Here is a 26,012-nt window from a genome sequence, read left to right as displayed (position 1 = left end):
GGGTGGAAGAAGCCATGGGGGAACTGATGGAACAAAGGAAGGGATCCTTGTTGAGACCATCACAGCTCCCATTATAAGTGCTTCTACTCTCAACCTGGCCCCCAAAAATTTCCAATTCATTTGGACTTCAACACCTGGACCACAATGATGTGATCTGTGGCTTCTCCACTGGAAAGGTTAAGTCACCTATTCTCCACCATATAAATCAACAAACCAAATGAAGAACCAAGAAAGAAACCCTAATTTCTAAAACGTTAGCTTAAAAACAAGCCAATACTTCAAGTGTAACCTAGACCTCTTCTATTACTCAATCCAGATACTGTTCTCGATACTGTCTGGACATTTCTCATCATCCTATTCTCATTACTCTCTGCCCAAACGATGCTAAAGCTCTTTGTAAGTGGCAGCCCCCCCCACCCCCACCCTTCTCAAGAGAGAGAACCCAAGAAAGACGTCACTATGTCTTCTCACTGTCCCCTGCACCTGATGGATTTACTCACTAGGGGTCATTGGTGAATCTAGGAAGTCGTGGCTGTGGGAAGCCATAGAGGTGACAGTAGAGGACGTCAAAGCAGTAGCAGCACATCTCTGCAGTCACCACCAGATTCTTGGTGGTGTTGGCAGTTCCATTGGGCCGGGGAAGAGGGCTCAGCGCTCCCGATGCGGGATTCATTCGTGTAATGGGAGAATTTCCAGGTCCCAGAGTTAAGTCTGACACATTCTCCCGACCACTGCTGCCATCCACATGCTGGTGGTTTTGAAGAGGTCCTGAACTAGAGCCGGGGACAGTTGTGGACTGGTTCCCGTGACTGTGCGTTCCACTTCCAGATAACTTAGGCTTCTTGACCCCACAACAGCCTGCTGCCAACTTGGGCTCAAGTGGAGGAACACAACGTCTTTTTCCCATCCTGATTCAGTGCTCGAGGTCTGGAATGCTGCAGAACCCTGACCAAAAAGAAAATAGTTAAGCATTAATTCAAAACGTTAGAATGAAAAAACAAAAATCAAAAAGACTCTACTGGAGAGTTATCAAATTCTTTCTCGTTCAGGTTACCAGGTCACAAAGGGTTGCAGACCAGTATGACTGGAAGAGACCCTAAGCTCCAGACCAGGGACTCCTAACCTTTTCCTAAAGAACCACTTCTCATTTCCCATAAAGCCTTATGATCATCACAGAGGCAGGCAATGAACAGCCCCTCTTGCATAGGACTCCCCAGTGCAGAAAGGAAGGGTGGGGCAGCAGTCATTGTGGATCTGCATGAGGACATTTCAAGACTAAAAGATAGCACTGGACCTGTCAGACTCTTCATCAATTGCCTTCTCTACCTTTTAGGGGCTCCAAATTAGACCACCATATTTTCAGAGTCCCAAAGGAAATTTCATGCTTTTCCTTGTTAACCATATCCTTTCCTCATTTTACTCATCACCAGCCTATATACATGTGACTTTAGACCTGAGTGAATACAAAAAGCAGTTAGCTGCCCATTCTGAAAAGAACTTACCTTCCAACACAAGGGTCCCACCTTTCTACCCTCATAGCTTGCATTCTCCAATACCTTGCTCATTTTTTTTCCCTTTAATTTCAACTCCCTTTTTAAAGATTTTATTTATTTACTCATGAGAGACACACAGAGAGAGGCAGAGACATAGGCAGAGGGAGAAGCAGGCTCCATGCAGGGAGCCAGATGTGGGACTTGATCCTGGGACTCGGGATCACGCCCTGAGCCAAAGGCAGACAATCAACCCCTGAGCCACCCAGGCATCCCTCAAAACTCCAATTCAAAAAAAGTTACAACCTAGTAGGAACCTTTATTCACACAAATGACCCAAGCTTCACAGGCCTTTTGTGAGGTAGCCATTTCCACCCTGTCACAGCAAGGCAGATGCATGCAATGCCACTCAGCTTAACAAAGCGTGGCAGTGGATATGCCAGGAAACCAGAACACCCCATCTGATGATGTGAATGGAAGGAAGGAATTTTTTTTCTTAAACAGCCTGAGGTAAAAATGGACAGTTATAACACAGCCAAGATTAATCTTTTTTCTGATTCAATAGAATCAGGAAAATAGATACTAGTTATTTCTTTTCTTTCTTTCTTTCTTTTTTTTTTTTTAGATTTTATTTATTCATGAGAGAGAGAGAGGTGCAGAGACATAGGCAGAGGGAGAAGCAAGCTCCATGCAGGGAGCCTGATGTGGGACTGGATCCCAAGGACTCCAGGATCACACCCTGAGCCCAAGGCAGACGCTTAACCACTGAACCACCCAGGTGTCCCAATCCTAGCTATTTCAAAGTCATTAATACCAAAATTTATAACATTCTGTTGATTCGAAAAAAGCATACTTAAATCTCCCTGTGATTAGGACAAATAATTGCCTTTTTAAAAAAAACATAATTTGCCTTTTTTTTAAAAAAGATTTTATTTATTTAAGAGAGACTGAACACCAGAGAGACAGAGCAAGCACAAGTGGAGGGCAGAGGGAGAGGGAGAAGCAGGCTTCCTGCTCAGCAGAGAGCCTGACGTGGGGCTAGATCCCAAGACCCTGGGATCAGAACCTGAGCCAAATAACCGACTAAGCCACCCAGGCACCCCCATAATTTGCCTTTTTGTGCACAGCTCTATAATACAATATTTTGGTTGTAAATTCTAAAACCTTTCTAAATCAAATTAGTTATTTACATACTCTTTTGCAAAACTATTATTTCTACACAAACAAGCTGTCACTCTAGGCTGAATGAGATACAAAAATTTCAAAGTATTTTTTTTTAAAGGTTTTATTTATTCATGAGAGACAGAGAGAGAAGCAGAGGCAGAGGCAGAAGCAGGTTCCATGCAGGAAGCCCAATGTGGGACTCGATCCCACAACTCTGGGATCACACCCTGAGCCAAAGGCAGACACTCAAGTGCTGAGCCACCCAGGGGTCCCAAAATTTTCAAGTATTATTTATGTTCTTGATATATGCTGATCTATAACAAAATACACATTTTTGTACTTAGGGCAATTCTTAGTGAGACGAACGTTGCTCGTACACTTTTTTTTTTTTTTAAAGATTTTATTTATTTATTCATGAGAGACACAGAGCGAGAGAGGCAGAGACACAGGCAGAGAGAGAGAAGCAGGCTTCCTGCAGGGAGCCTGATGTGGGACTCGATCCCAGAACTCCAGGATCATACCCTGGGCTGAAAGCAGGTGCTCAGTGGCTGAGCCAGGCATCACTGTTTGTACACTTCAATGTCTGTCTTGACACAGGTTTCTTTTTGAGAAAGCCTTAAGTACTTAATATAATTAACATCCTCCCCCCCAATTTGTTTCTGACTGTGGACTTATGTTTCTTGCTTAGACTGTCAAAAAAAGAATAGTATCTTGGTTAAAAATGCTGCCTCCAGAGCCAAATGGCCTGGACTCAAATTCTGATTCCTCAGGGATCAAACTCTCCATGACTTAGTTTCCTTAGTATGGGAATAACAATACTACTTGTCTCATGGGGTTTTAGAATTCAATTAGTTTAATGTGCATAAAGTGCTTGAAATAGTGCCCAGCACGTAGTAGGTGGCAATATATTTAGCTGCTCTTATCATTTGGATTATTAGACTGCCCCAATCGGGTGGACATTTCTAGAGGGCCACGACTCCACTAAGCACTCAGCACTTATGGCAATGCTTGCTCTGAACAGGTGCTCTTTAAACATTACACTGGGGGATCCCTGGGTGGCGCAGCGGTTTGGCGCCTGCCTTTGGGCCAGGGCGCGATCCCGGAGACCCGGGATCGAATCCCACATCGGGCTCCCGGTGCATGGAGCCTGCTTCTCCCTCTGCCTGTGTCTCTGCCTCTCTCTCTCTCTGTGACTATCATAAATAAAAAAAAAAAAAAAAAAAAAAAAAAAAAAAAATAAACATTACACTGAATCTTCAAAACCGTTCAGCAAGGCAGGTGATGTTACTATCATTTTACAGAGGAGGAACTTTGGGCTTAATAAGAGAACCTGCTCAAAATCAGACTGCCACTAAGTGGGCCAAAGTCTATCTGTTAGACTCCAAGGCCTGGGTCTTTCTACCAAGCCACGAAAAAGAATGAGGTCTGCCAATAATCTAATAATCCATTGGATTCAGTCATTTCCTAAGGGCATGTTAAAAAAAAATTACATTCAAGGGTATACTAAAAACTAATCTAATAGTTCACAGAATCTTACCAATATAAATGGAGCAGGAGGGGCACCTGGCTGGTTCAACTGCAAGAGCATGTGACTCTTGATCTCAGGATTGTGAGTTCAAGCCCCACGCTGGGTATAGAGATTACCAATAAATTAATAAGTGAAAACAAAATGGCCTAAAAAAAACGACCTAAGCCCAAAGCCAACATCTCCAGCCATGACCTGAAAACTTTCAGTACTCCTGTCACCATCATTTGAGTCCACAGATGTCACTGGCCTCTAGACTTTCTACCTTGTGCATAACTGTGTGCAGGGGGCTTAAGACACATGTTGTTGAATGAAGCAGAAGGACTACCTTGAGGGAGAGCTGGAGTGTTAACAGGGTCTCCAGAAAGCCCCAAAGTTCAAAGCAGCAGAGATAAAACAGATAAAAAAAAAAAAAAAAAGAAATGTTACCTCACTCTTATTACCCCAAAGCACCTGAAGGAAAAGCTAAATGTCATGAGATGGTGGTGATGGAGGTGTTCCTTAGCAGGTATCATCAGCTACCTGATTGCTGAAACACCCTACAATGGAGCAATAGAAAGAACTTTCAAACCATGCCAAGGTATTTTACTTTCAACCAGGCAGGTGAAGATTTTGCCCGTGCACCACACCAAGTGCCGACCTGCAGTGGAGCATGATCACAAGGGATACCAAGTGCTTACATTTAACAATTCCCCACACCCTCTTAAACTACTATTTGAAATCAATAGAACCAACTCAAATCTTGTGGCTCCTTAGGCCCAAGCATTTCTCTGGAGGCCACTAAGCAAACAATTCAATTGCTATTCTCAATTAGTGACCAAAGGCAGAGTTAGATACTTCTTGCATCAAAAGTCTATTACAAGGTATTTCGTCAAAAATTTGTTCTCTAAATTTATATCTATAAAAAAATTCAAAGATAAGATAGAATAGTATAATGGACCCAAGAACCAGTTTTTTTGTTTGTTTGTTTGTTTTTTAAAGGTTTTATTTATTTATTCATGAGAGACACGGAGAGAGAGGCAGAGACACAGGCAGAGGGAGAAGCAGGCTCCATGCAGGGAGCCCCATGTGGGACTCGATCCCAGGACTCCGGGATCACACCCTGGGCCGAAGGCAGGTGCTAAACTGCTGAGCCACCCAGGAATCCCCTCAAGGGCCATTTTTAATTTGCAAGAGAGCAAGAGTGAGCAGGCAATTGGGGGAGGAGCAGAGGGAGAGGGACAAGCAGACTCTGTGCTTAGCATGGAGCCTGACTTGAGGCTCGATCCCAGGACCCTGAGATCATGACTCCAGCTGAAATCAAGAGTCAGACACTTAACTCACTAGCTACCCAGGCACCTCTAAGGGACCACTTTAAAAGCCAGCAGCACCGGAATCCCTGGGTGGCGCAGCGGTTTAGCGCCTGCCTTTGGCCCAGGGCGCGATCCTGGAGACCTAGGATCGAATCCCATATCGGCTCCTGGTGCATGGAGCCTGCTTCTCTCTCTGCCTATGTCTCCGCCTCTCTCTCTCTCTCTCTGTGACTATCATAAATAAATAAAAATTAAAAATAAATAAATAAAAGCCAGCAGCACCAATCTCATTTTCCTACTGCCTATCTACTTTAGACAATCAATGAGAATGAACAAGTTAAAGCTGGATTTCTACCAGATGGAGACAATACCCGTAATTCCCCAAAAAGCTGGAAAAGCAATAGGAATCATGGTTTTACCACTCCCTTCAAGACCTCTTAACCTAAACGGTGTCAAATGTAGTATGTTTCACTGGTGAAAAAGTCACCACACCCTTTACCTGACATATTACAGTTAAGGGGTCCTGACCTTTATTAGGGTCCTCAACAAAAGAAGGTAACTCTTCTTCCCTCTGTGGGGAAGCTGAATAGTGCTGTTGCTTTGGGCTGGATGAATTTCCAAGCCACCTCAATTCCAGCCAGCGCTGAACACATCATTACCTTTAGCCTCAGAGGCTGGGTGACATTTGTTTTCTTTCACAGCACTTAACACAGTGCCCTGCATAGAGTATACATACCAACAATCTTATCTACAGATCTCCTAGTAATTTCACAGAAGTTTGTCTTTTCTTTTTTTATTTTTTTTTAAAGATTTTATTTATTTATTTATTCATGATAATCACAGAAAGAGAGAGAGAGAGAGAGAGAGAGGCAGCGACACAGGCAGAGGGAGAAGCAGGCTCCATGCAGGGAGCCCGATGTGGGATTCGATCCCAGGTCTCCAGGATCGCGCCCTGGGCCAAAGGCAGGCGCCAAACCGCTGCGCCACCCAGGGATCCCGAAGTTTGTTTTTTCTATAAAAAGAATGCTCATGGCACAAACTAAGCTTTATATCATTAGTTCTACTGTTGAGATGCTGAATGTGGGGCGTGTTAGAAGCTGAAGACAACTGAATTACAAGTATATGCTTTTAGCAACAATGTCAACTCTATTGAGCCCAAACCAAAGAACCGTTTAATTCATTGCTAAATAGATTAGCTAATGTGGCCAATTCATTCTAAAAATTAGATCAAATATCCCTTAAATTAACTTCTTGGGGGATCCCTGGGTGGCTCAGCGGTTTAGAGCTTGCCTTTGGCCCAGGGCGTGATCCTGGAGTCCCTGGATCGAGTCCCACATCAGGCTCCCTGTATGGAGCCTGCTTCCCCCTCTGCCTGTGTCTCTGCCTCTCTCTCTGTGTGTCTCTTGTGAATAAATAAATAAAATCTTTAAAAAAAATTAAATTCTTCATTTGATTTATGCTTGTAGCTCTTTTCATTGCTAAAACCAGTCACTGGCTAGTCCTGGACTAAGCCTCGGGTGATATTTAACTTTACGCTGACTGAAGGCTTTCCCTTAACCAGCCAGGCTTTCCCTTAACTGGCCATACCTAGCTTCTAAATAGCACTTGACAAGTTTTTTTCTTTCTTTCCTTCTTTCTTTTTTTTTTTTTTTGAATGATGGAGCGCTTTAGGAGACACCCACTGGAATATTATTTTCCTGGAAAGTAATTCATTATTTCAGGAGTTAATGCATATGATAGCTCATAAACTCCTGATGTTTATAAAGAAGCTGTTGAGACTGGTAATTGAGGGGAGGATGTGAAGACACCCTGATGGATCTGGCTGGCTGGGCAGGATGGCCTTCCTCCCTTGCTAAGGGTCCCTTTCATGCTCCTTAAATTCACTGCCATCTTCACAGAGCAGCTCCCATCATCAGAGGACAGAGCCTAGGCTTTTGGATTACAGTCTAGGCTCAAATTCTAACTCTGACTTATACTGGCTATGCAAACTCGGGCAGGTTGTCACATCTCTGTGGATTTAGGCTCCCAATACCACAGAGAGTTATCTGTGACCATCAATGAGTAACATGTGAAAAGCATCTAGCATTCTTTGGCATATAACTATTATTTATTAAAATGCCTGCCATTATTAATACTACCACTATGATAGGGTACATTATAAAAATAACATGGGTTAGGATTCTTACAAAATCTAGAAAAATAAATGCCCTCATAATAAAATTCTATTAAGAACTACCTTGTAGTCTAAAAGATGACATGAAATTATAACTCTAATGACCTTGCTGCTTTTCCTCTTTGCAGAGCAATTGCTTCTAATAAATCATCCACTGTTCTGTTCACTGTGAGATGCCAGAAAATATAAAGAATGAATACTGGTCTGAGAGTTCTCTACACTTTTATTCTACCAGAGTCCTCTTCAACTTACAGACGTACACTAAAAAGAGATGAAACTTGCTAAATATGCTATTATTGTAGAAGTCTTAATTTATATTAAGTACTAATGGAACCTCTCTGTCAAAGTAGTTAGGTTTCAAACAATAACCAGATTTTAAAAAGCCTGCAGATGAAAAAAACAAAATTTAGATTGACCTCTTGAAGACAAGCCTCAAAATAGCTTATTGGGGAGCATGAACTTATAACAAATAGATCTGGGAGGTAGAAAAGAGGCAAAGAAAAAAGGAATTTCCACTTTTCTTGTTATTATGTAGTATCCAGATGTCTGTTCAAATCAAGCTTTATATAGAAGGAATGGGTTGTTGTTCCCTTCAGGAGAGAAAGTTGAACTGAAATTCAATTTAATAATTATGTCGTATGAGTAGGGAAATGGCACCTGAACTGTAGTTCTGGCCTACTTATGTAACCATTCCAAGAAATAGATGAAAAACCTACATTCTGGTAATCATTTCAAATAATCACTTTTATATTTTTGAAACCTCAATATACACACAAAACATATATACATATCCAAACAAAATACACTTGATCTTAGGTGGAGAAGCAGTCCCCACAAAATACAAATCTACCTACATAACTGCTTTTAAAATTTACAAAAATGCACAGAACTATGTATTTTAATTTCAACTTAGCTTAAAGAAAAACATAGGAGCCAAATGTTTTGTTTTTAGATCCCCTCCCTTTACTATGCGATCTATGGCAAAGTGCCAGATCTTTCTGGGCCTTGGTTCTTTCTTTTGTAAAACGAAAATATTTGTCCCTACCTCCTTCACAGAGGGATTATAAGGCTCCCAATAGAATGTGAAGCACTGTGAAAAACATCTTTTAAGTGTTAGCATACCACAATTAATAAACTCAAGGGGATGCACAGTAATAAAAGTTTTTCTAGAAAATAATATCATCATAGAAGATTTAGGGCAAAATGTTCCAAAAATCTCTGAAGAGACCCAATAACTGACCTTCATCAGAAACTGAATTAACCTGAGAGTTTTCATCTTTGGCTGTCTTAAAAATGAGTAATTTGGGGGAAGGGGTGGGAGCCAGACTGTTATGTACTGAAAGCATACAGGATAAGTGTAATACTACACCACTATGTAGGTCACTTTGATGGGATCATTAAAAATAAACTTGTTTTTATGTATTTAAATTATTTTAAGAGAGCAAGTAGAAGGAAATTCATGAATACTAGAACCCTCTCAAGGAAGTAGAAAAATACAAGTGAAGAAGTAATCCTATATCCTAATGCCCTAGCCCAAAGCTAAAACCAATAACAGCAACAAATTCTAAACATTCTAAATATGTCCAAGATAATACTCACTGAAAGCAGATAGTTTGTATTGCCAGGGGAACAGCTATAATAGAGGAGGGGAACTATTTTGTCTCTGAAATGAGCCTTCTTCCTTCCGATTCCATTCCTTCTTCCTGTACCTAAGATAGAAATGCAGGTGCAGTGAATGAACAAAATCAAGGCAGTCCAGAAGATAGGGTTTTTGAAAAATTACAACTCATAGGGCAATTTCTAGAAAAAAACAAAAGCTAGGAACAAGCTCTCCCTACTTCCAAACATTTCAAAATCTAAATATAAGGTAGCAATGGCAGTCTTGTGCACTGAATCACCTCATCCTTGGTGTCATCACCAAGAAGGGAGGACGCGGAGGATCAAAGGTTTTATTGAACCTGAATAGGAGACACACAGGATAACTTCTTCCACCACTAATTTAGATCAAAACTTGCTCTCAGGCCGAGATATACCATCTCAAGGCCCTCCACTGGTTTCAGAATACAAACATATTCTCAAATCCTCTGCAAAGATGGTGTTGAAGAACTACTGGACAGCGTGCCAGGGTCCTGAGGACAGGCCATCTTGTCACCCCAGGTGGAGATGGTAATTGTTGGTGAGAGTTACTCATCTTCACTATTAGTAGTGCATAAATCTCTTCAACAACTCTCCCCACACCCCACCCCCAGTATTAGAGAATCAAGCTATTCCCAAAGATGTAAACAGGAGACTCCAAGCCCCACCCACACTATCCAAGGAGAGGGCAGTGAAAGAGGATAGGCCCGGAGGGATAAGGGTGAGGGAGTGTGGCAAAGTGAGGAGTTCAGATCAGGACAGCGAGGGAGGAGGGCGAGGGATGAAGGGCAAAATCCACAGCCCGGGAAGGAGAGTTTAAGGTGGAGGGTAATGGGGATGGGGCTACGGTGCAAAAGGAAGCACAGAGTGAGGGTGGGGCTGGGGAAAAAGAGAAGAGGAAGAGGAGAAAAAGCGTGCGCGTGAAGACTTAGGCAGGAAAAGGACGACAGAGTGGGAAGGAGAGGCCGGAGCAGGGAGGGGCAAAGGCGGAGAGCAGGGCTGAAGGTAAGAGAAAACGAAAGGTGGGGAGCAGAGTACGGGGCGCCGGGGGAGTCGGGGAGACGCCGGAGCGACGGGTAGGGCAGCGAGGGCCGGGCCGCGGGGGCGGAATCCAGACGCCGGGCCGGGGGAGGGGGCGGCGGGATCGGGCTGCGGGGTGGGGGCCGCCAGGCGGCGCCGGAGACCACCAAACTTTACCGAGACACAGACCGCCTGCCGGAGGGAGTGCAGAAAGGCGCCGGAGCCTTCCTGGCCTCGCCTCCCCTCACTCGGCGGCCCGGGGCAGGGGCGCCCGCCAGCCCCTCCCCCGCACGGCCCCGGCCCCCGGCCCCCGGCCCCCGGCCCCCCGGCCCCCGGCCCTCGGCGGGGACCGGCCCGCAAGCCCGCAGGCCCCGCCCGCCGCGGCCTCTCCCCCGCCTCCCGGCGGCCCCTCCCCCAGGCCGCTCCGGGACCCTTGCCCCTGACCCCGGAGACCCCGTCCCGGGCCCTGCGCTCGCCCTCGGGCGAGGAGGCCCCGCGGGCACGGCGGCGGCGGCCCGAGGGCAGCCGGGCCCAGCGGGGGAGGAGGAGGAGGAGGGCGCGGCGCAGCCCGAGTTTCCCACCTTTTCTGCTGGCCCAGACGCAGCCGGGGTGGACGGGACCTCTCGCGCTCTGCCCTCTCCTCCTGCTTCATGGAGCCATGCGCCTGGGTGGGGGCTCCCGAGAGAAGCGGGCCCGCGGGCGGGCCGGACGCGCGGCGCGGACGGGGCGGGGCGAACAAGGCCGGCGGGCGGGCGGAGGAGGAAGCGGCGGGGCGGCGGTGGCGGCGGGGAAGAACTGCTAGAGGTATTCCCCGGGCGGCTGGAGGACTGAGTCGAGCCGGGACCCGAGTCCTCCAGTATCCCAGCAGCCACCGGAGGCAGTGAGGTAATGGAGGAGGAATGTAGGGAGTCCTCCAGTGGACCACACGCCCTCTAGCGAGCCGCGAAGACCATAGAGACTCCGGAGCCCCCAGAGCACCGCCCCGCCACTGTCACGTGGCCCGAGTCCGCGCACTTTATTGGCTGGCGCCGGCTCGACGGGGTTGCATTTCGAGGGCTGCTTTCCATTCGTGGGGCCGAGTCCCGGCAGTTGGAATAAAAGGGGCCTGTGGCGAGGTTCGGAGGCGCCGGCCGCCGTCCCCGGAGCTCGGCTCGGCCGGGCCGCCCGGCGTCGGCGAGAGACCGCGAAGCGCGCGGGGAGACCTGGGGCGGGCCGGGTGGGCGGCAGCGGCCGAGCCCCCGAGCCCGGCCGCCCGCGGCCCTTCTCCTGGACCGCGCAGGCCTCCTGCTGCCTCGCGCGACGCGGCCGGGGCAGCCGGAGCCGCGGACATCAAGCCCGGCCGCGCGCGGGCCGCCGTGGCCGCCACGGGGGTTCCAGGCTCCGGGCCGGTCTCGCCCGGGACTGAGCAGGGCAAGCGGCGCCCCGCCTCTGGGATCAGAGGCCCGCCCTCCGTCCGAAGCCCCTGAATTCCCAAGCTGGAGATGCTCCCCCGCCCCGACAGGACTGACTGTGCAGTAAGGCCCGACAAGCGCGCTCCTCGGGACTCAGCAGGGGAAGGGTCTCAGAAACACCGATGTAAAATGCTTTTTAAAAATTAGGAGTAAATGACTTCAATTTCCCATACTTGCTATTTGATTTGATTTGAGGACCTGGCATTCTTAATTGCGGGTGGAGTTGCAGTAAATCTCGTTTCTGCCCTGCTTCCTCGCCCTAACCATGACCGTTCCAAGCACCAACAGTGCGGGCACCACAGCCGGCAGATGCATGCCCTCTTTTAAAGCCACGCCAGGCTTGTCGAGAACACAGACTCAAGCCCACATATAGACTGTTTTGTGTTTTGCTGTTCTGTTTATGCACAAAGGAATCCTTAACGTGTTTGTCCTCAAAGAGCAAAGAAAAGTATCTAGTAAAAAATGCAAATCATATCTGACAGTGAAGCTTTCCAGCAAAAACCTTCTGCTCTAGAATGCATAATGTACTCAAGCATAATAAGATCTACTACTACAGACTTTTAGCATAATTACCTGTAGACAACGAAAACTGAGGAAACTGAGTATCTGATTGGTGTCTCTTGGGCCTAAGCTCTCAGAGAACCTAGTGAAGGACAACAGAGAAAGGAATAGACAGCTCTGCTTTGTAGAACAGGAGGTGACTTTAAAAAAAAAAAAATTCTGTAGCAGCCTTCACGATTCCTGTCACAGTCTTGACACACTTATCTGCTGTTGAGGCCACATTTGCCTCTTTCCAACCTCCGCCTGCCTGAAAACTACAAATTAGATGACTGTGTGGCCCACAGCTGGAAATACAGGAGGCAGCAAACCAGAGGTCAATTTTTGTTGTTGCCTCTAAATAAGGAGATGAAATTCTGACTTAAAATAGAATAAATTTCACATAGTGAAGATTTTTCCAACCGAAAGTCTTAAAATACGGCATCTGGAAAGGGCCTTAGTCTATTGCTCCCATGGCGGTACTATATCGTCATTAAACAGCCCACAGATAAGGGACTTATGGCTCCCTGGTTATCAAGCTGTCAGGAGGTAAATGATGGAACTACGCTAGACTTGAAACACTCCCAAATTAAAACAAAAACAAACCTTGCGTTGAGCTGTAAAAAGAGGCATTCTACTGAGAAGTAGAATCCAGATGCTGTGCCCATTGTTAACCGATGCTGAACGGCAAGCGTTAGAACTTTTAAAAAGTCACTTTGAGATCACCTCCTATCAGTAAGCAACAGTTGGAACGGATGCAAAGATATGCAGGAGGAAGAAACCAAGGGCAATATATGCCAGGACGCTGTGTCTTATTTATTTTCTCACTTCCTACACAAAATAGAGAAACCTGGTGCCTAGGAGGCACTAATTATTTGTAACCCGGATAAGTGAAGAAGAAAGCCAGCAAGCAGCAGGAATGTAATATAGCTGGGAAAGGGAACTGTAGCTCCATCCCTCTGCATGATCTTGAAATGTCCTTCCAGTCTGCTGTGATATAACTGCACTATATCAAAATAGCTCAAATCATCTGCTTCCAGATGCACAGCTTCCCATTATTTCCTACCTTGAATGGTTAAGAATATATAGTAATATAAGAGACTAGATTTAATTGTTCCCACCCCCAAAAAGAAATGATAATTATGTGACATGATAGAAGTGCTAGCTAACCCTACAGTGCAGTACCTAAGTGTATCAAAATTGTACACCTTAAATATACACAATGTTATATGTCAATTATATATCAATTTAAAAAATTATATATGGTCATGATTAGGAGAGTGCACTCTGGAATCAGGCTGTGTTCAAATTCCAGCCCTGAAATGAATACCTGTGAACCTAGAGCAAGTTAAAGCATAATAACTCTGATTATGAAATTTAAATAAGTTTACACATGAAGCCATTATAGGATTAGCATGTCAAAGACGCTCAATAACTGTGAAACTTACTAGTACGAGGGTATTGTGGTAAACATGAAATTGACCTGTACAATAGACATACCATTCTTTTGGATTTGCACCTTGGATGAGCAATGCACTGATGCATTAAAGGCATTTGCGAACCTATAGTAATGAAATAAGGTTTCACAAAAGATACTGATGGGTAACAGATTTTATCTGTCTCACTTTACAGACTGATATGGGTCTGGTCTTAGTAGGAGATACAATCTGAATCTGTGCTCTGATCTCCACAAAAAGCAGGCACAGAGAAACTATAATCTCTCTTTTTTTTTTTAATTTTTATTTATTTATGATAGTCACAGAGAGAGAGAGAGGCAGAGACACAGGCAGAGGGAGAAGCAGGCTCCATGCACTGGGAGCCCGACGTGGGATTCGATCCCAGGTCTCCAGGATCGCACCCTGGGCCAAAGGCAGGCGCCAAACCGCTGCACCACCCAGGGATCCTGAGAAACTATAATCTCTTTCAGAGATACTGCCTGGCTCTTGTGTATCTTCCATAGGATATAGTCCAGTTGGGCACTTAAAAGGGATGATGAATACTAATCTGATTAAAATAAATCTTTAAGGGGGCGCCTGGGTGACTCAGTCGATTGCCTATCCAACCCTTGGTTTCAGTTCAGATCTTGATCTCATGGGTCTTGTGATGGAGTCTTGTGTCTGTGTTGGGATCCGTGCTCAGAGGGGATTCTGCTTAAAGATCCTCTCCCCCTGCTCACACGCACGCTCTCTCTCTCTCTCAAATACATTAATAAAATCTTTTAAAAAATTAAAAAATCTTTATATCTGTATATACCAATGTCTACATGGGTTGAATGTTTCAGAAATATGAAATAGTTCAAATAAACTGAAAAGATCCACAGTATTTTGTTTGTGGCAGAGTTAAACCACATTACTCTGATAAGTTTTTTTTTTTTTAAGATTTTATTTATTTATTCATGAGAGACACACAGAGAGGGAGTGACACAGGCAGAGGGAGAAGCAAGCTCCATGCAGGGAGCCCGATGTGGGACTCGATCCAGGTATTCCAGGATCACGCCCTGAGCCAAAGGGAAATGCCCAACTGCTCAGCCACCCAGTCATCCCTCTGAGAAGTATTTTTAAACTTTGTATGTGACTTGGGTACACAATTTAACATCAAGAAGTTTCTAAACTTCTAGTTATTAATGGTGAAATAAATGAAACCAAGTTGGTAAGTTCAAGTCATATATTCATTTATTCTGTAACTACTCTTAATATTTAGTCTGTACTGAGAATTTTGTATTACTTTTTTACTGAGATGTAAATGTACAAATCTTAAGTGTACAGATTGGCTGACTCTTACTTTAGCATACATCCATGTAACCAAATTAAGATGTAGAAATTTCAAGCAGCCCAGAAGACGCCCTTGTGCCTTCACCCAGGTACAAATCTCCCTTCAGAAGATAACCATTATTTTGACTTGTATCACCAGTAATAGTTTTGTTTGTTCTTGAATATCATAGAAATGGACTCATACAGTATGTATTCTTTTTGTCCTGGTTCTTTTGTTCAACAGAGAGAAAGGCATCTCTCTGGCTGGATGCAGGTATAGTTTACTCCTTTTATTTGCTGCATAGACTGTAACATCATTCAATATATATTGGATGAATATGCCAGAATTTGTTTATCCAGCATTATTTTTTAAAATCTTGTTTCCTTCTCAGAGTCTAAAGATTTAATACTTTCTGCAAGATCTCATGTTTTTTTGCAACTCTATGTGGCTCATCCTCAAATAGCAATGGTTATAAACGGCTATTGTGTCAGGTTCCAGCCAGGAAAGAGATATTTCAGAGATAACAATACATCTCCACTTGTCTAGCCTCAGGGTATGTCACCTCTCCTCCTCTCTGCCGTAATCTTGCCTGCTGAGAACTTAATCTTCCTGACATTCCACAGAACATCACACTGATCCATTACATTGGTGACATCTTGCTGAGTGAATGTGCATTCTGGAATCAGGCTGTGATGGCAAGTACGTTAGATGCATAAGAAAGTCACACGTGTTTCAGGAGGCAGGCAATAACTCCTAATCCTGGTACCAAGTACTATAACATTTAAGGTCCCCGAAATAGAAACCACACTTGGCATTTCAAACAGAAGTGATATGCAAGGAGTTGGTTATACAGATGTTAGTAGTCTAAAAGAATGAAGTAGATGCTGAGGTGACCCAAAAATTAGCAACTGTAAGAAGTAGCTACCACCTCCAGGTAGTGAGAGAACTGGGTTCTCTCCGGGGGTGAGAGAACACATGGGAAGATTTAGCATTACCAGAATGTAGGAACTTGAAGGATAGGCCACCAGAAGCTGGTGCTGAATTGAAAGACCATTTTTACCTCTGGCGCTGGAACCTCTAACAGGGGCCTGTGAACCCGGTCATCAGGCCTTTGAGGGGTGCCCTTGGGCTGGTGCTCAGAGAACCAAAGTAGTGGGGAGCTGGAACTTCCTGCGGTTCCTGGAGGAGTGCCGCACTAGCTGAAAACGGGAAGAGATAGATGCCCATCTCCTCCCACCTTCCAATTTCTCACCAGCGCCTTCCATCGGCGGAGCCTACAAAGGAAATCAGGCGGCAAAGGATTCTGGGAAATGTGGTTTGCAGACACCCAGACCCAGTTTTCACAGAATGGAATTGAGAAGAGTTGGCTTGGCCTGCTAATTACCTGGGGAACTACTGGTGCAGCCATCACTTTAAGGTTAAGAAGATTGTTCTCTTTTATTCCCCTGGGAATATGCCAGACACAACTCCTTTGGGTCCTGGTTGAAAACGTAGAAGTTCTGGGCCTTCTCCCAAGAATGCTGAATGCAGTCACCCTCCCTGAATAGTCTAGCACCTTTGGGCTTGCGGAGCTCCCGAACTTCTAGCTCCTAAAGCTGCAGCAATCGGACACACACCAAGGGAAAGAAAGACCCTGAGGTTATATGCCCTTTCCCTTCTCAGCCCTATCTGAGGTCATTCTAAGAGTTAGTACTTTACAAATGTTACAAGGACTTTTTTTTTTTTTTTTTTTGAGAGAGAGAGAGAGAGAGAGAGAGTGAACATGAGCGGGGCAGAGGGAGAGAGAGAATCTTAAGCAGGTTCCATGCTAATTGTGTAGCCCTACATGGGGTTCAATCTCATGACCCTGAGATCCTGACCTAAGCTAAAATCAAGAGTTGGTCACTTAACTGACTGAGCCACCTAGATGCCCCAAAGCCTTTCTTAATATAATGACCTTAGGTTTCTCAGATCGGGAAACATGAGAGCAATTTAAGACTACCATCTTTTTTCCTCCTCAATGTTCTATTAGAGACCTTTATTTGCAAAGATGGGGGAACAATGAGATATAAACAACATCTAGCCACAGCAAGAAAGGAAAAAAATACTAAAAAAAGAAAAAGAAAAGCCAAAAAATTAAAAAAGAAAGACAGGACATGGGGACCAAGAAGGAAGAAGCTGGTGAGAAGCTATAATCACTGATACTGATTTGTGCTGAAGAAGATTACAGTTTGCTTGGGGCTTGCTCAAGGACAACAAATGTAACTGTGTTGAATGGAAATCACTGAACATATACAAAGAAATGGAAAGCACTGAACTGTTGAGGGTGATACCAGTGCAAAGTAAAAGAGGCTGAATGTGCTGGAAAGCATTGGGAATCCTTGATCACTGAACACATTGTCACTCCTTACCCACCAGATCACGAGGATGTCCAGCTGAAGCTATGCAGCTGGTATGGTGAGCACGTCAAAGTGTGAAGTACCACGTAGCCATAGCACCGGGCACAAACATGTCTGACTAGGAGAGTGAATATATGAGGAAATTTCAAAGGCTGCCCATGCCATGAATATTTTCTTCACAGGGCAGAGTTCTTAATTTATGTAGAAACTAAGTTCCTAAGCTTTAGAGCCTTAGGACCCTGGCAGAGCCCAGACATCCTGAACTAGTGATCTTCTTTCTTCTACACCACACAAAGCTGTAGGAAGGAAAATGTAGGGAGAAAGGGCAAGCAGGGCCCAGGATGCAGAGAGGAACAGAACATTTCCTTCACTTACACTTAGGTGTAAATCCAACAAAATATGTAAGGGCTTATATAATGAAAACTACAAAATGCTGTTGAAAGAAATAAAACAAGATCAGAAAAAGGAAGGGACATATTGTGTTCATGGATTGGAAGTCTCAGTATAGCAAAGATATTGGTTCTCTCCGAATTGATCTGTATATATAGATAGAAATCTAGTGCAATTCCTATCAAAATTCTACCAAGGAGGGAAGCTCCGATGGCCCAGCGTTTTGGCGCTGCCTTTGGCCCAGGGCATGGTCCTGGGACCCGGGATCAAGTCCCACATTGGGTTCCCTGCGTGGAGGCTTCTTCTCCCTCTGCCTGTGTCTCTGCTTCTCTCTCTCTGTATGTCTGTCTTGAATAAATAAATAAATAAAATCTTTTAAAAAACTCTACCAAGGATTTTGGTAGACAAAGACAAAGAAAAGCTTATTCTGAAATACACATAGAAAAAAAACAGAAACTGGAGTATCTCAAAGAATTTTGAAAAAGTAGGAAGACCCACTATACTTGCTATTTTTTTAAAGATCTTATTTATTTATTCATGAAAGATACACACAGAGAGAGGCAGAGACATAGGTAGGCTCCATGCAAGAAGCCTCATGTGGGACTCGATCCCGGGTCTCCAGGATCACACCCTGAGTCAAAGGCAGACGCTCAGCCACTGAGCCACCCAGGCATTCCTCTACCTGTTGTTATGGCTTCCTTATGTGGTTATAGTAATCAGGATTGTAGTATTTTTTTTTGAGTTTTATTTATTTGAGAGAGAACAAGCTGGGAGAATAACAGAAGAGGAAGAAGAAGCAGACTCCCCGCCGAGCAGGGAGCCCGACGTGGGGCTAGATCCTGGGACCTGGGGATCATGACCTGAGCTGAAGGCAGAGGCTTAACCAATTGAGCCACCCAGGTGTCCCAGGATCATAGATTTTATTTTATTTTATTTTATTTATTTTTTTTAAAAGGAAAGACCTTTTTTTTTTTAATTTTTATTTATTCATGATAGGCACACAGTGAGAGAGAGAGGCAGAGACACAGGCAGAGGGAGAAGCAGGCTCCATGCACCGGGAGCCTGACGTGGGATTCGATCCCGGATCTCCAGGATGGCGCCCTGGGCCAAAGGCAGGCGCCAAACCGCTGCGCCACCCAGGGATCCCAGGATCATAGATTTTAAAGTGAAGGGTAAAACTATAAAACATTTAGAGGAAAAGAGCAGAAAATCTTCAGGACCTGGGCTTGTTGAACAGTTTGTGGTAATAACTCCAAAAACACTACCCATAAAAGAAAAAAAATCAATCAATTGGATTTTATAAAGACTTTTTCTGGCAGCCCGGGTGGCTCCGCGGTTTAGCACCGCCTTCTGCCCAGGGTGTGATCCTGGAGACCTGGGATCGAGTCCCACGTCAGGCTCCCTGCATGGGGCCTGCTTCTCCCTCTGCCTGTGTCTCTGCCCCTCCTCTCTCTATGTCTCTCATGAATAAATAAATAAAATCTTAAAAAGACTTTTTCTCTGTGAAAGATCCTCTTAAGAGGGTTAAAGTATAAGCTACAGACTGGGAGAAAATGTTTGTAGACCACGTATCTGATAAAGAACTTATTTCTAGAATCTACGAGGAACTCTCAAACAGTAATAATGGTAAGAAACAATCTAGTTAGGAAATGGGCAAAATGCATGAATAAACATTTCACTGAAGAGGATATATGGAAGGAAAATAAGCACATGAAAAGATGTTCCATGTCACTTGCATTAGACAAGTTAAGACCACACTCAGAAGCTCTTACACACCTCCCAGGACAGCCAAAATAAAAAGTAGTGGTCATCCAGAATGTTGGCAAGGATGCAGAGAAAGCGAGATGGGAATGGATAATGGTACGACCACTTTGGAAATAGTTTGGCCACTTCTCAACCTCATGTCCCGACAATTACACCACTGGGCAGTTCTCCTAGAGAAACAAAAACTATGTCTTCACCAAAACCCTTACATGATTGCCCATAGCCACTTTGTTCATGCTAGCCTGAAACTAGGAACAGCTCAGACATCCTTCAACAGGTGAATGATGAAAGAAACTGCTAGGTCCATACTGTGAGGTACTAGTCAGTAGTAAAACGAACAAACTGTTGATAAACACACCCACCTGGATGGAGCTTAAGGAGCAGGAGCTGGTGGCCGCGTGCTCTGAGGTCCCCAAGGGCACACCTCTACCACTCTGCAGCCTGTCAGCTCAACTTCCCTCTCCACTGCGTGGACAGGACGGAACTTAGGCCTGGTATCTCATCCTCCCCATTCCAGTGAGTGGGTCAAGCATGACCACATGACCCAATCCAGGCCAAAGACAGCGGCTGAGCAGGAGTCACAGCTCTCCTCTTTCCTGGCACTGCTGACTGGTGTCTTGCTACCATGTAGCACATGACCTGGAACAGCTGGAAAGGAACCACACTGATGATATTGTTTGAGCCTCTCAAAGAGTCCATGCCTGAAGGTAAAACTACCTCAGACTCATGTGATAAATTATATTCTCTATTAAAAGAACAAACTATAAAGAGTCCCTGGAATAATTCAAATAACAGCAGACAGCAAGATGCTTCTATCCTGAATGAGGGAGTTGCTAAACTCCAAAAGTCTAAAGGAAGGGGGAAGATATTAGAGAAAAATTACCTAAGCCCCATCTTCCATCTCAACAGAAATGGAAGATCCCGAAATAAGTCAGAAGATTTTTGTACGAGCAGCTGCCCATTTTTCTACCCTTCTTTTGTGTCAGTCTCATTAAGGAGTAACTTTTTAGTTCTAGCAGTGGAGCCAGAATAAAAAAAAAATATATATATTTTTTCTTTTAAGACAAAGCTCACAAAATACAGATAACAAGAGCAATGTGTAATGCTTTCTCCCTTCTCTAGAAGCCAGTGGGGGAAAGAGTAGAGGAGCAGGTCCCAGCCGGGGAGAGGTTATAGTCTCTCACATTCCAAACAAAGCTCACTGGAGAAGCTACATGAATATTGTTTTAGCAGCTTCAAGGGAACTGGTCCTTCTTTACCGGCTCAGCATTTCTATTTGCAGATACCAAAGAAGTGGCAGGCTCCAGGGGCCACTCTGGCTGTTGTTCCTGTCTGAGGGGCTGGCCATTGTGCCCTCATGTGATAGGTCACCTGATCTGGTCCAGGCTCCTCACAAGAAGAGTGAGACATTGAGGAGATGCAGCCTGGAATGAAGCACAGGAAACCCACCAATCACCCAGGCTGAAGTCAATCCCCTTGATCCATGTGAAACTTAGTACTAGCTCCCACGTTCAAACTACTGTATTATATATAATGAGCTATATTAGCCAACTATATAATTAAGGCCTGGAGACTTCAACTACTCCAGTGGAAAAGTTCTGCCAAATTCTCATTACAAAGTGACACTTTTTGTGAGATCTTTCAGGAAACTCAGCAGAAAGAGGAAAGTGCCCCAAGCCATCCCAACTAAATGCCTCTCGAATAATTGTGAAGGGGGTGTTTTTTAAAAACACATGCTACATGAATTCCTTTATTACCATCCAAGTGCCATAGATTGAATGTTTGTGCCCTCCCCCGCTGAAAATTTGTGTGTTGAAACCTACCCCTCCGCATGATTGCATCAGGAGGTGAGGACTTTGGGAGGCAATTGGGTCATTAGGGTGGAGCCCCCATGAATGGGATTAGCGCCCTTTATGAAAGGGACCCTCCGGGCTCTCCCACCCCTTCTACCACATAAGGACATAGCGAGAAGACAGCAATTTATCAGCCAGGAAATGAACCTCCCTCCACCAGATGCCAGTCTGTTGGCACCTTGATCTTGGACTCCCAGTCTCCAGAGCCTCGAGGCTGCTTGGTCTGTGGGATTCTCTTACAGCGGTTACAACAAGCAGAGACAAGAGGCAGGATTAAAGATATGGCTCGGTGTCTACTTGTTTATCAGTTCATTAATTCACTTAATGGAAAAGCTTTTTCTCAGGTTGTAAAAATGGTACTTGATTCTTTAATTTCTCTGATATTTTACTGGTTTCAGTATTATCACCACCGTCTTCTTTCAAAGTTAAGTTCAATTTTTACCTTTCTTTCAAACTTTTTCCAATGATCAAACTAATAGTGCATCTCTCTTCTCTAAGCTCCCATAGGGCTTCACAGTTTCATACTTAAATATCTGTTATCTCACATTTGCTTTCAATTTATTTCATGTGTGCCAGGCCTGTACTCACAGCTAGATTTCTAAAAATTGTGGTAAAAAACACAGCACATAAAACAAGCCATTTTAACCATTTTGAAGTGTGCAATTAATTATATTTGTAATGTTGTGCTGCAGATCTGAGAAGTTTTTCATCTTGCAAAACTGAAACCCTGTACCCATGGAACAACCACTCCTCATTGTCTCCTCCCTGAGCCCCTGGGTGCCAGCATTCTATTTGCTATCTCTCTGATATGTGACTGCTCTTGGTACTTCATATAAGTGGAGTCTTGCAATATTTATCTTTTTGTGATTGCTTCATCCTCTTAGTGTGATGTCCATATTGTGTTCATCCATATGTTCATCCATATTGTAATGTGTTAGAATCTCCTACCATCCTAAGGCCGAACAGCATTTACAGTCTGTGTACAACTAATGGGTTCAGCCAACACTGGCCTTACAGTGCTCATGATTTCCCAGTGAATGCACTCAGTGGAGCCCCTCAAAGATCCTCTGACATTTGACTGGAGAGATGGTAGGCTCTCATTGGCACAACTGATGGACTGAGGTAGAAATGGAAAACTCACCTGAAATATGAGAACCTTCACTGTGGAAAAGTAAAAATAAAAACAAACTAGCAGCTTTTTTTTTTTTTTTTTTTTTAGATTTTATTTATCTATTTGAGAGAGAGTGAGAACAAGAGAGATCACAGAGGGAGAGGGAGAGGGAGCACACTTGTCTCTGAGCAGGGAGCTGGATGTGGGGCTTGATCCCAGGACCCTTAGATCACAACCCAAGCAGAAAGCAGACACTTAACTGACTGAGTTATTCAGGTGCCCTCGAACTGGCAACTCTTAATTACCATTTGGTTTAATAAGAAATATATATTTGATCTTCATCCCCAGTTCCTGGCACAGAGCCTGGTATAGTAAAGAGCCAAGAGCCAGAATTCCTGGGGTTGAAATCCTAACTTTGCCCCTAAGTAGCTCTATGACTGTGGAACAATTAAGTCTCTCAGTGCCTGTTTCCTCATTAGTAAAATGGGAATAATAGTACCTATCTCTTGGGATCCCTGGGTGGCGCAGCGGTTTGGCGCCTGCCTTTGGCCCAGGGCGCGATCCTGGAGATCCGGGATCGAATCCCACATCAGGCTCCCGGTGCATGGAGCCTGCCTCTCTCTCTCTCGCTCTCTCTGTGACTATCATAAATGAATAAAAAATTAAAAAAAAAAAATAGTACCTATCTCTTAAAACTGCTGAGGATTAAATGAATTGGTATCTGTAAGGTGCCTAGGACATTACTAGGAGCATAAGTGTTACCTAAGAGGCCTTATGCTATAGATGAAAGGGTACCTACTGACAACCTGGATTTTAGTTTCCCAGCTCGATGGTTACCTGGCTTTTTTTTTTTTTTTTTTTTTTTTTTTTTTTTTTGTGGCCAGATTTTAGCACTCTCTTTATCTGTAAAAATGTGGATGGTTCAAACGTTGCTGTAAATGTAGATTGAATGCTGGCGCTGTGAACTTGAGTTTGGGGCCATTTTCTCTGTTTCCTCAGCACTTTGCAGAGTGCCTGATACCTAGCATGCAACAAACATTTGCTGAGTTTACAAAAAAAAAAAAAAAAAAAAAAAAAAAAAGGTCTTTAGAAAAAGACCTTAGGATTTCCTAGGAGCTAGGAGATGAATTATAAGTGTGCTTGTGTTCTTAGTAAACTTCTTGCAACATACCTGAGTTTATTTTTTTTAATTTTAAAAAATATTTTATTTGAGAGAGAGAGCATGAGGGGTGGAGCAGAGGGAGAGGGACAAGCAGACTCTACTCTGATCAGAGAGCCCAACATTGAAGCTTGATCCCAGGACTCCGAGATCATGACTGGAGCTGAAGGCAGATGCTTAACTGACTGAGCCACTCAGGTCCCAACCATACCTGAATTTATGCTAATGAGGTGGCTCTTGATGGCCTGAGATGGCTTCAGGGGGTGGTTGGTTGCCGGTGATAACAACCACATGATTAGATGGTTAGAACTTAGAGCTCCCAACCTCTGGGGAGGGAAGAGGGGCTGGAGATTGAATTTGATCACCAGTGACCAATGATTTAATCAGCCATACCTATGTGATGAGATTTCTATAAAAATTTCTAAGCAGCACATTGAAAGCTTCCCAACCCATGAACACAGTGAGGTGCTAGGAGGGAGGTATGCCTGGAGAGGGTATGGATGCTCCATGATAGCTCCAAATACCTTTTAGCTATTCTTGAGTTGTATGCATCTCTTCTACTAGATTGTTCCTGAATTGTATCCTTTATAACAAGCTAGTAAGCATAAGTAAAGTGTTTTCCTGAGTTGTGTAAGTCATTCTAGCCAACTACTGGGCCTGAGGAGGGGGTCAGAGGACCCCTGATCTACAGCTGCTCTGTCGGAAGTATGGGTGGCCCCTCCAGGACTTGAAGTTGGCATCTGGAGTGGGGGTATAGGTTCTTTTGGAACTGAACACCTGTGGGGTGTGCTGCTAACTCTAGGTAGTTAGTGTCAGAATTGAATTGAATTGTTGGACATCCAGTTAGTGTCAGAGAGAATCCAGGAGTTGATGCTAGAGTCATAATGACAGGCAGGCATTTTCTCCGGCTCCGAAAGGAGGCATATGTGGGAAAGGAGCCTAGGCAGGCAGGCATGTTCAATGTATCTGGTGCTTATTAGGAACTCAACACCTGTAGGAGAAATGTTTACCTACAATAAGTATTACTGAAATGCCTTGCAATATGGGGACATCTGGGGTAGTCTAGTAAAAGTTATGGAACATTTACCAAAGATTCTGATTTAAAGTTTATTTATTTGTTTGTTTATTGTAGTCTCTACACCCAGTGTGGGGCTTGAGCTCACAACCCTGAGATCAAAAGCCGCGTGCTCCATCTGAACCAGGCAGGTGCTCCTAAAGATTCTGATTTAGGGATCCCTGGGTGGCGCAGCGGTTTAGCACCTGCCTTTGGACCAGGGCGCGATCCTGGAGACCCAGGATCGAATCCCACGTCAGGCTCCCGGCATGGAGCCTGCTTCTCCCTCTGCCTATGTCTCTGCCTCTCTCTCTCTCTCTGTGTGACTATCATAAATAAATAAAAAATAAAAAAAAAAAAGATTCTGATTTAAAATTATTCATTATTATGTGCTGTTCACTATAAAGTTAGTCCCACATTCATGGGAGGCCCAGCTTCGCAATCTCACTTTGAGTTTGTAAAGTATAAAAACTGCTAAGAAAAATGCTGTTGGGCAGCCCTGGTGGCTCAGCGGTTTAGCGCCACCTTCAGCCCAGAGCCTGATCCTGGAGACCTGGAATCGAGTCCCACATCAGGCTCTCTGCATGGACCTGCTTCTCCCTCTGCCTGTGTTTCTGCCTCTCTCTCTCTCTCTCTCTCTCTGTGTCTCATGAGTAAATAAATAAAATCTTTTAAAAAAAATGCTGTTTCCTCAATTATTTGCAACCCTCTCCAAATCATACACAAAAATCCTCATGTAACCTGCATCGAGAGAGATGTGTTAGCCAGAGAAAGGTGAAGAGCAAGAGGAAGTCCAAGAGATGGCTCAAAGCAGGCCGTTTCTGCTTGATGGCTTGACACTGTGATTTTCCACCCAGCATGGTGAGTCTCATCGAAGAAATGTGTTACAGAAGTTCTTCATCCTAGACCTACTCCACCAGTGACTTCTGGACAGGGTCTGGAATCTCAACACACTCCCCAGAAACATTGGTTTCTTGTATGGCCTGGATTGTGGCCAGTCCCCCCCCACCTCCTAGCCCTCCCCCCAACCCAGTTCCACCAAATTCATGTGTTGAAGCTGTAACCTCCAAAGTGACTACATATAGAGCTCACAGAGAGCATCTTCAGGACACAAGATTAAGTGAGATCATGAGGGTAGGGCCCATCTGCAAGTGGGAAGAGAGCTCCTGGGAACAAAATTGGCTGACACCTTGATCTTGGACTTCAAGCCTCCAAAGCTGTGAGAACTACATTTCTGTTCTTCAAGCCATCTGGTTTTTGTGGTA

General features: G+C 44.5%; 1 protein-coding gene and 1 long non-coding RNA gene across 7 annotated transcripts in view; one reads left to right on the top strand and one right to left on the bottom strand.

Annotated features, from left to right (window-relative positions):
- AMMECR1L (AMMECR1 like) overlaps positions 1 to 20,902 on the bottom strand; it is a 32,991-nt gene extending 12,089 nt beyond the window's left edge. Inside the window, exons 1-4 of one of the 6 annotated variants that reach the window (XM_072788700.1) lie at positions 20,755 to 20,902; positions 19,933 to 20,218; positions 9,244 to 9,353; positions 501 to 945 (exon numbers count right to left, since the gene is read on the bottom strand). In XM_072788700.1, the coding sequence (XP_072644801.1) occupies positions 501 to 907 (407 nt within the window). In that variant the 5' untranslated portion in view covers positions 908 to 945; positions 9,244 to 9,353; positions 19,933 to 20,218; positions 20,755 to 20,902. Of the gene's footprint in view, positions 1 to 500; positions 946 to 9,243; positions 9,354 to 9,542; positions 9,671 to 10,476; positions 10,602 to 10,880; positions 11,212 to 19,932; positions 20,219 to 20,754 lie in introns of those variants that run through there. The other 5 variants (XM_072788701.1, XM_072788704.1, XM_072788699.1 and 2 more) reach the window with 5 other exon arrangements.
- On the top strand, positions 10,025 to 25,387 carry LOC140611804 (uncharacterized). Its single transcript, XR_012013043.1, has 3 exons — positions 10,025 to 10,284; positions 22,116 to 22,233; positions 24,826 to 25,387. It is a non-coding gene; the product is annotated as an uncharacterized lncRNA (long non-coding RNA).
- The last annotated feature ends 625 nt before the right edge of the window (positions 25,388 to 26,012 follow it).

The sequence above is a fragment of the Canis lupus genome, chromosome 20 (assembly GCF_048164855.1).
Source record: "Canis lupus baileyi chromosome 20, mCanLup2.hap1, whole genome shotgun sequence".
NCBI classification, from domain to species: Eukaryota; Metazoa; Chordata; class Mammalia; order Carnivora; family Canidae; genus Canis; species Canis lupus.
This window is presented reverse-complemented; position numbering and strand designations above follow the sequence as displayed.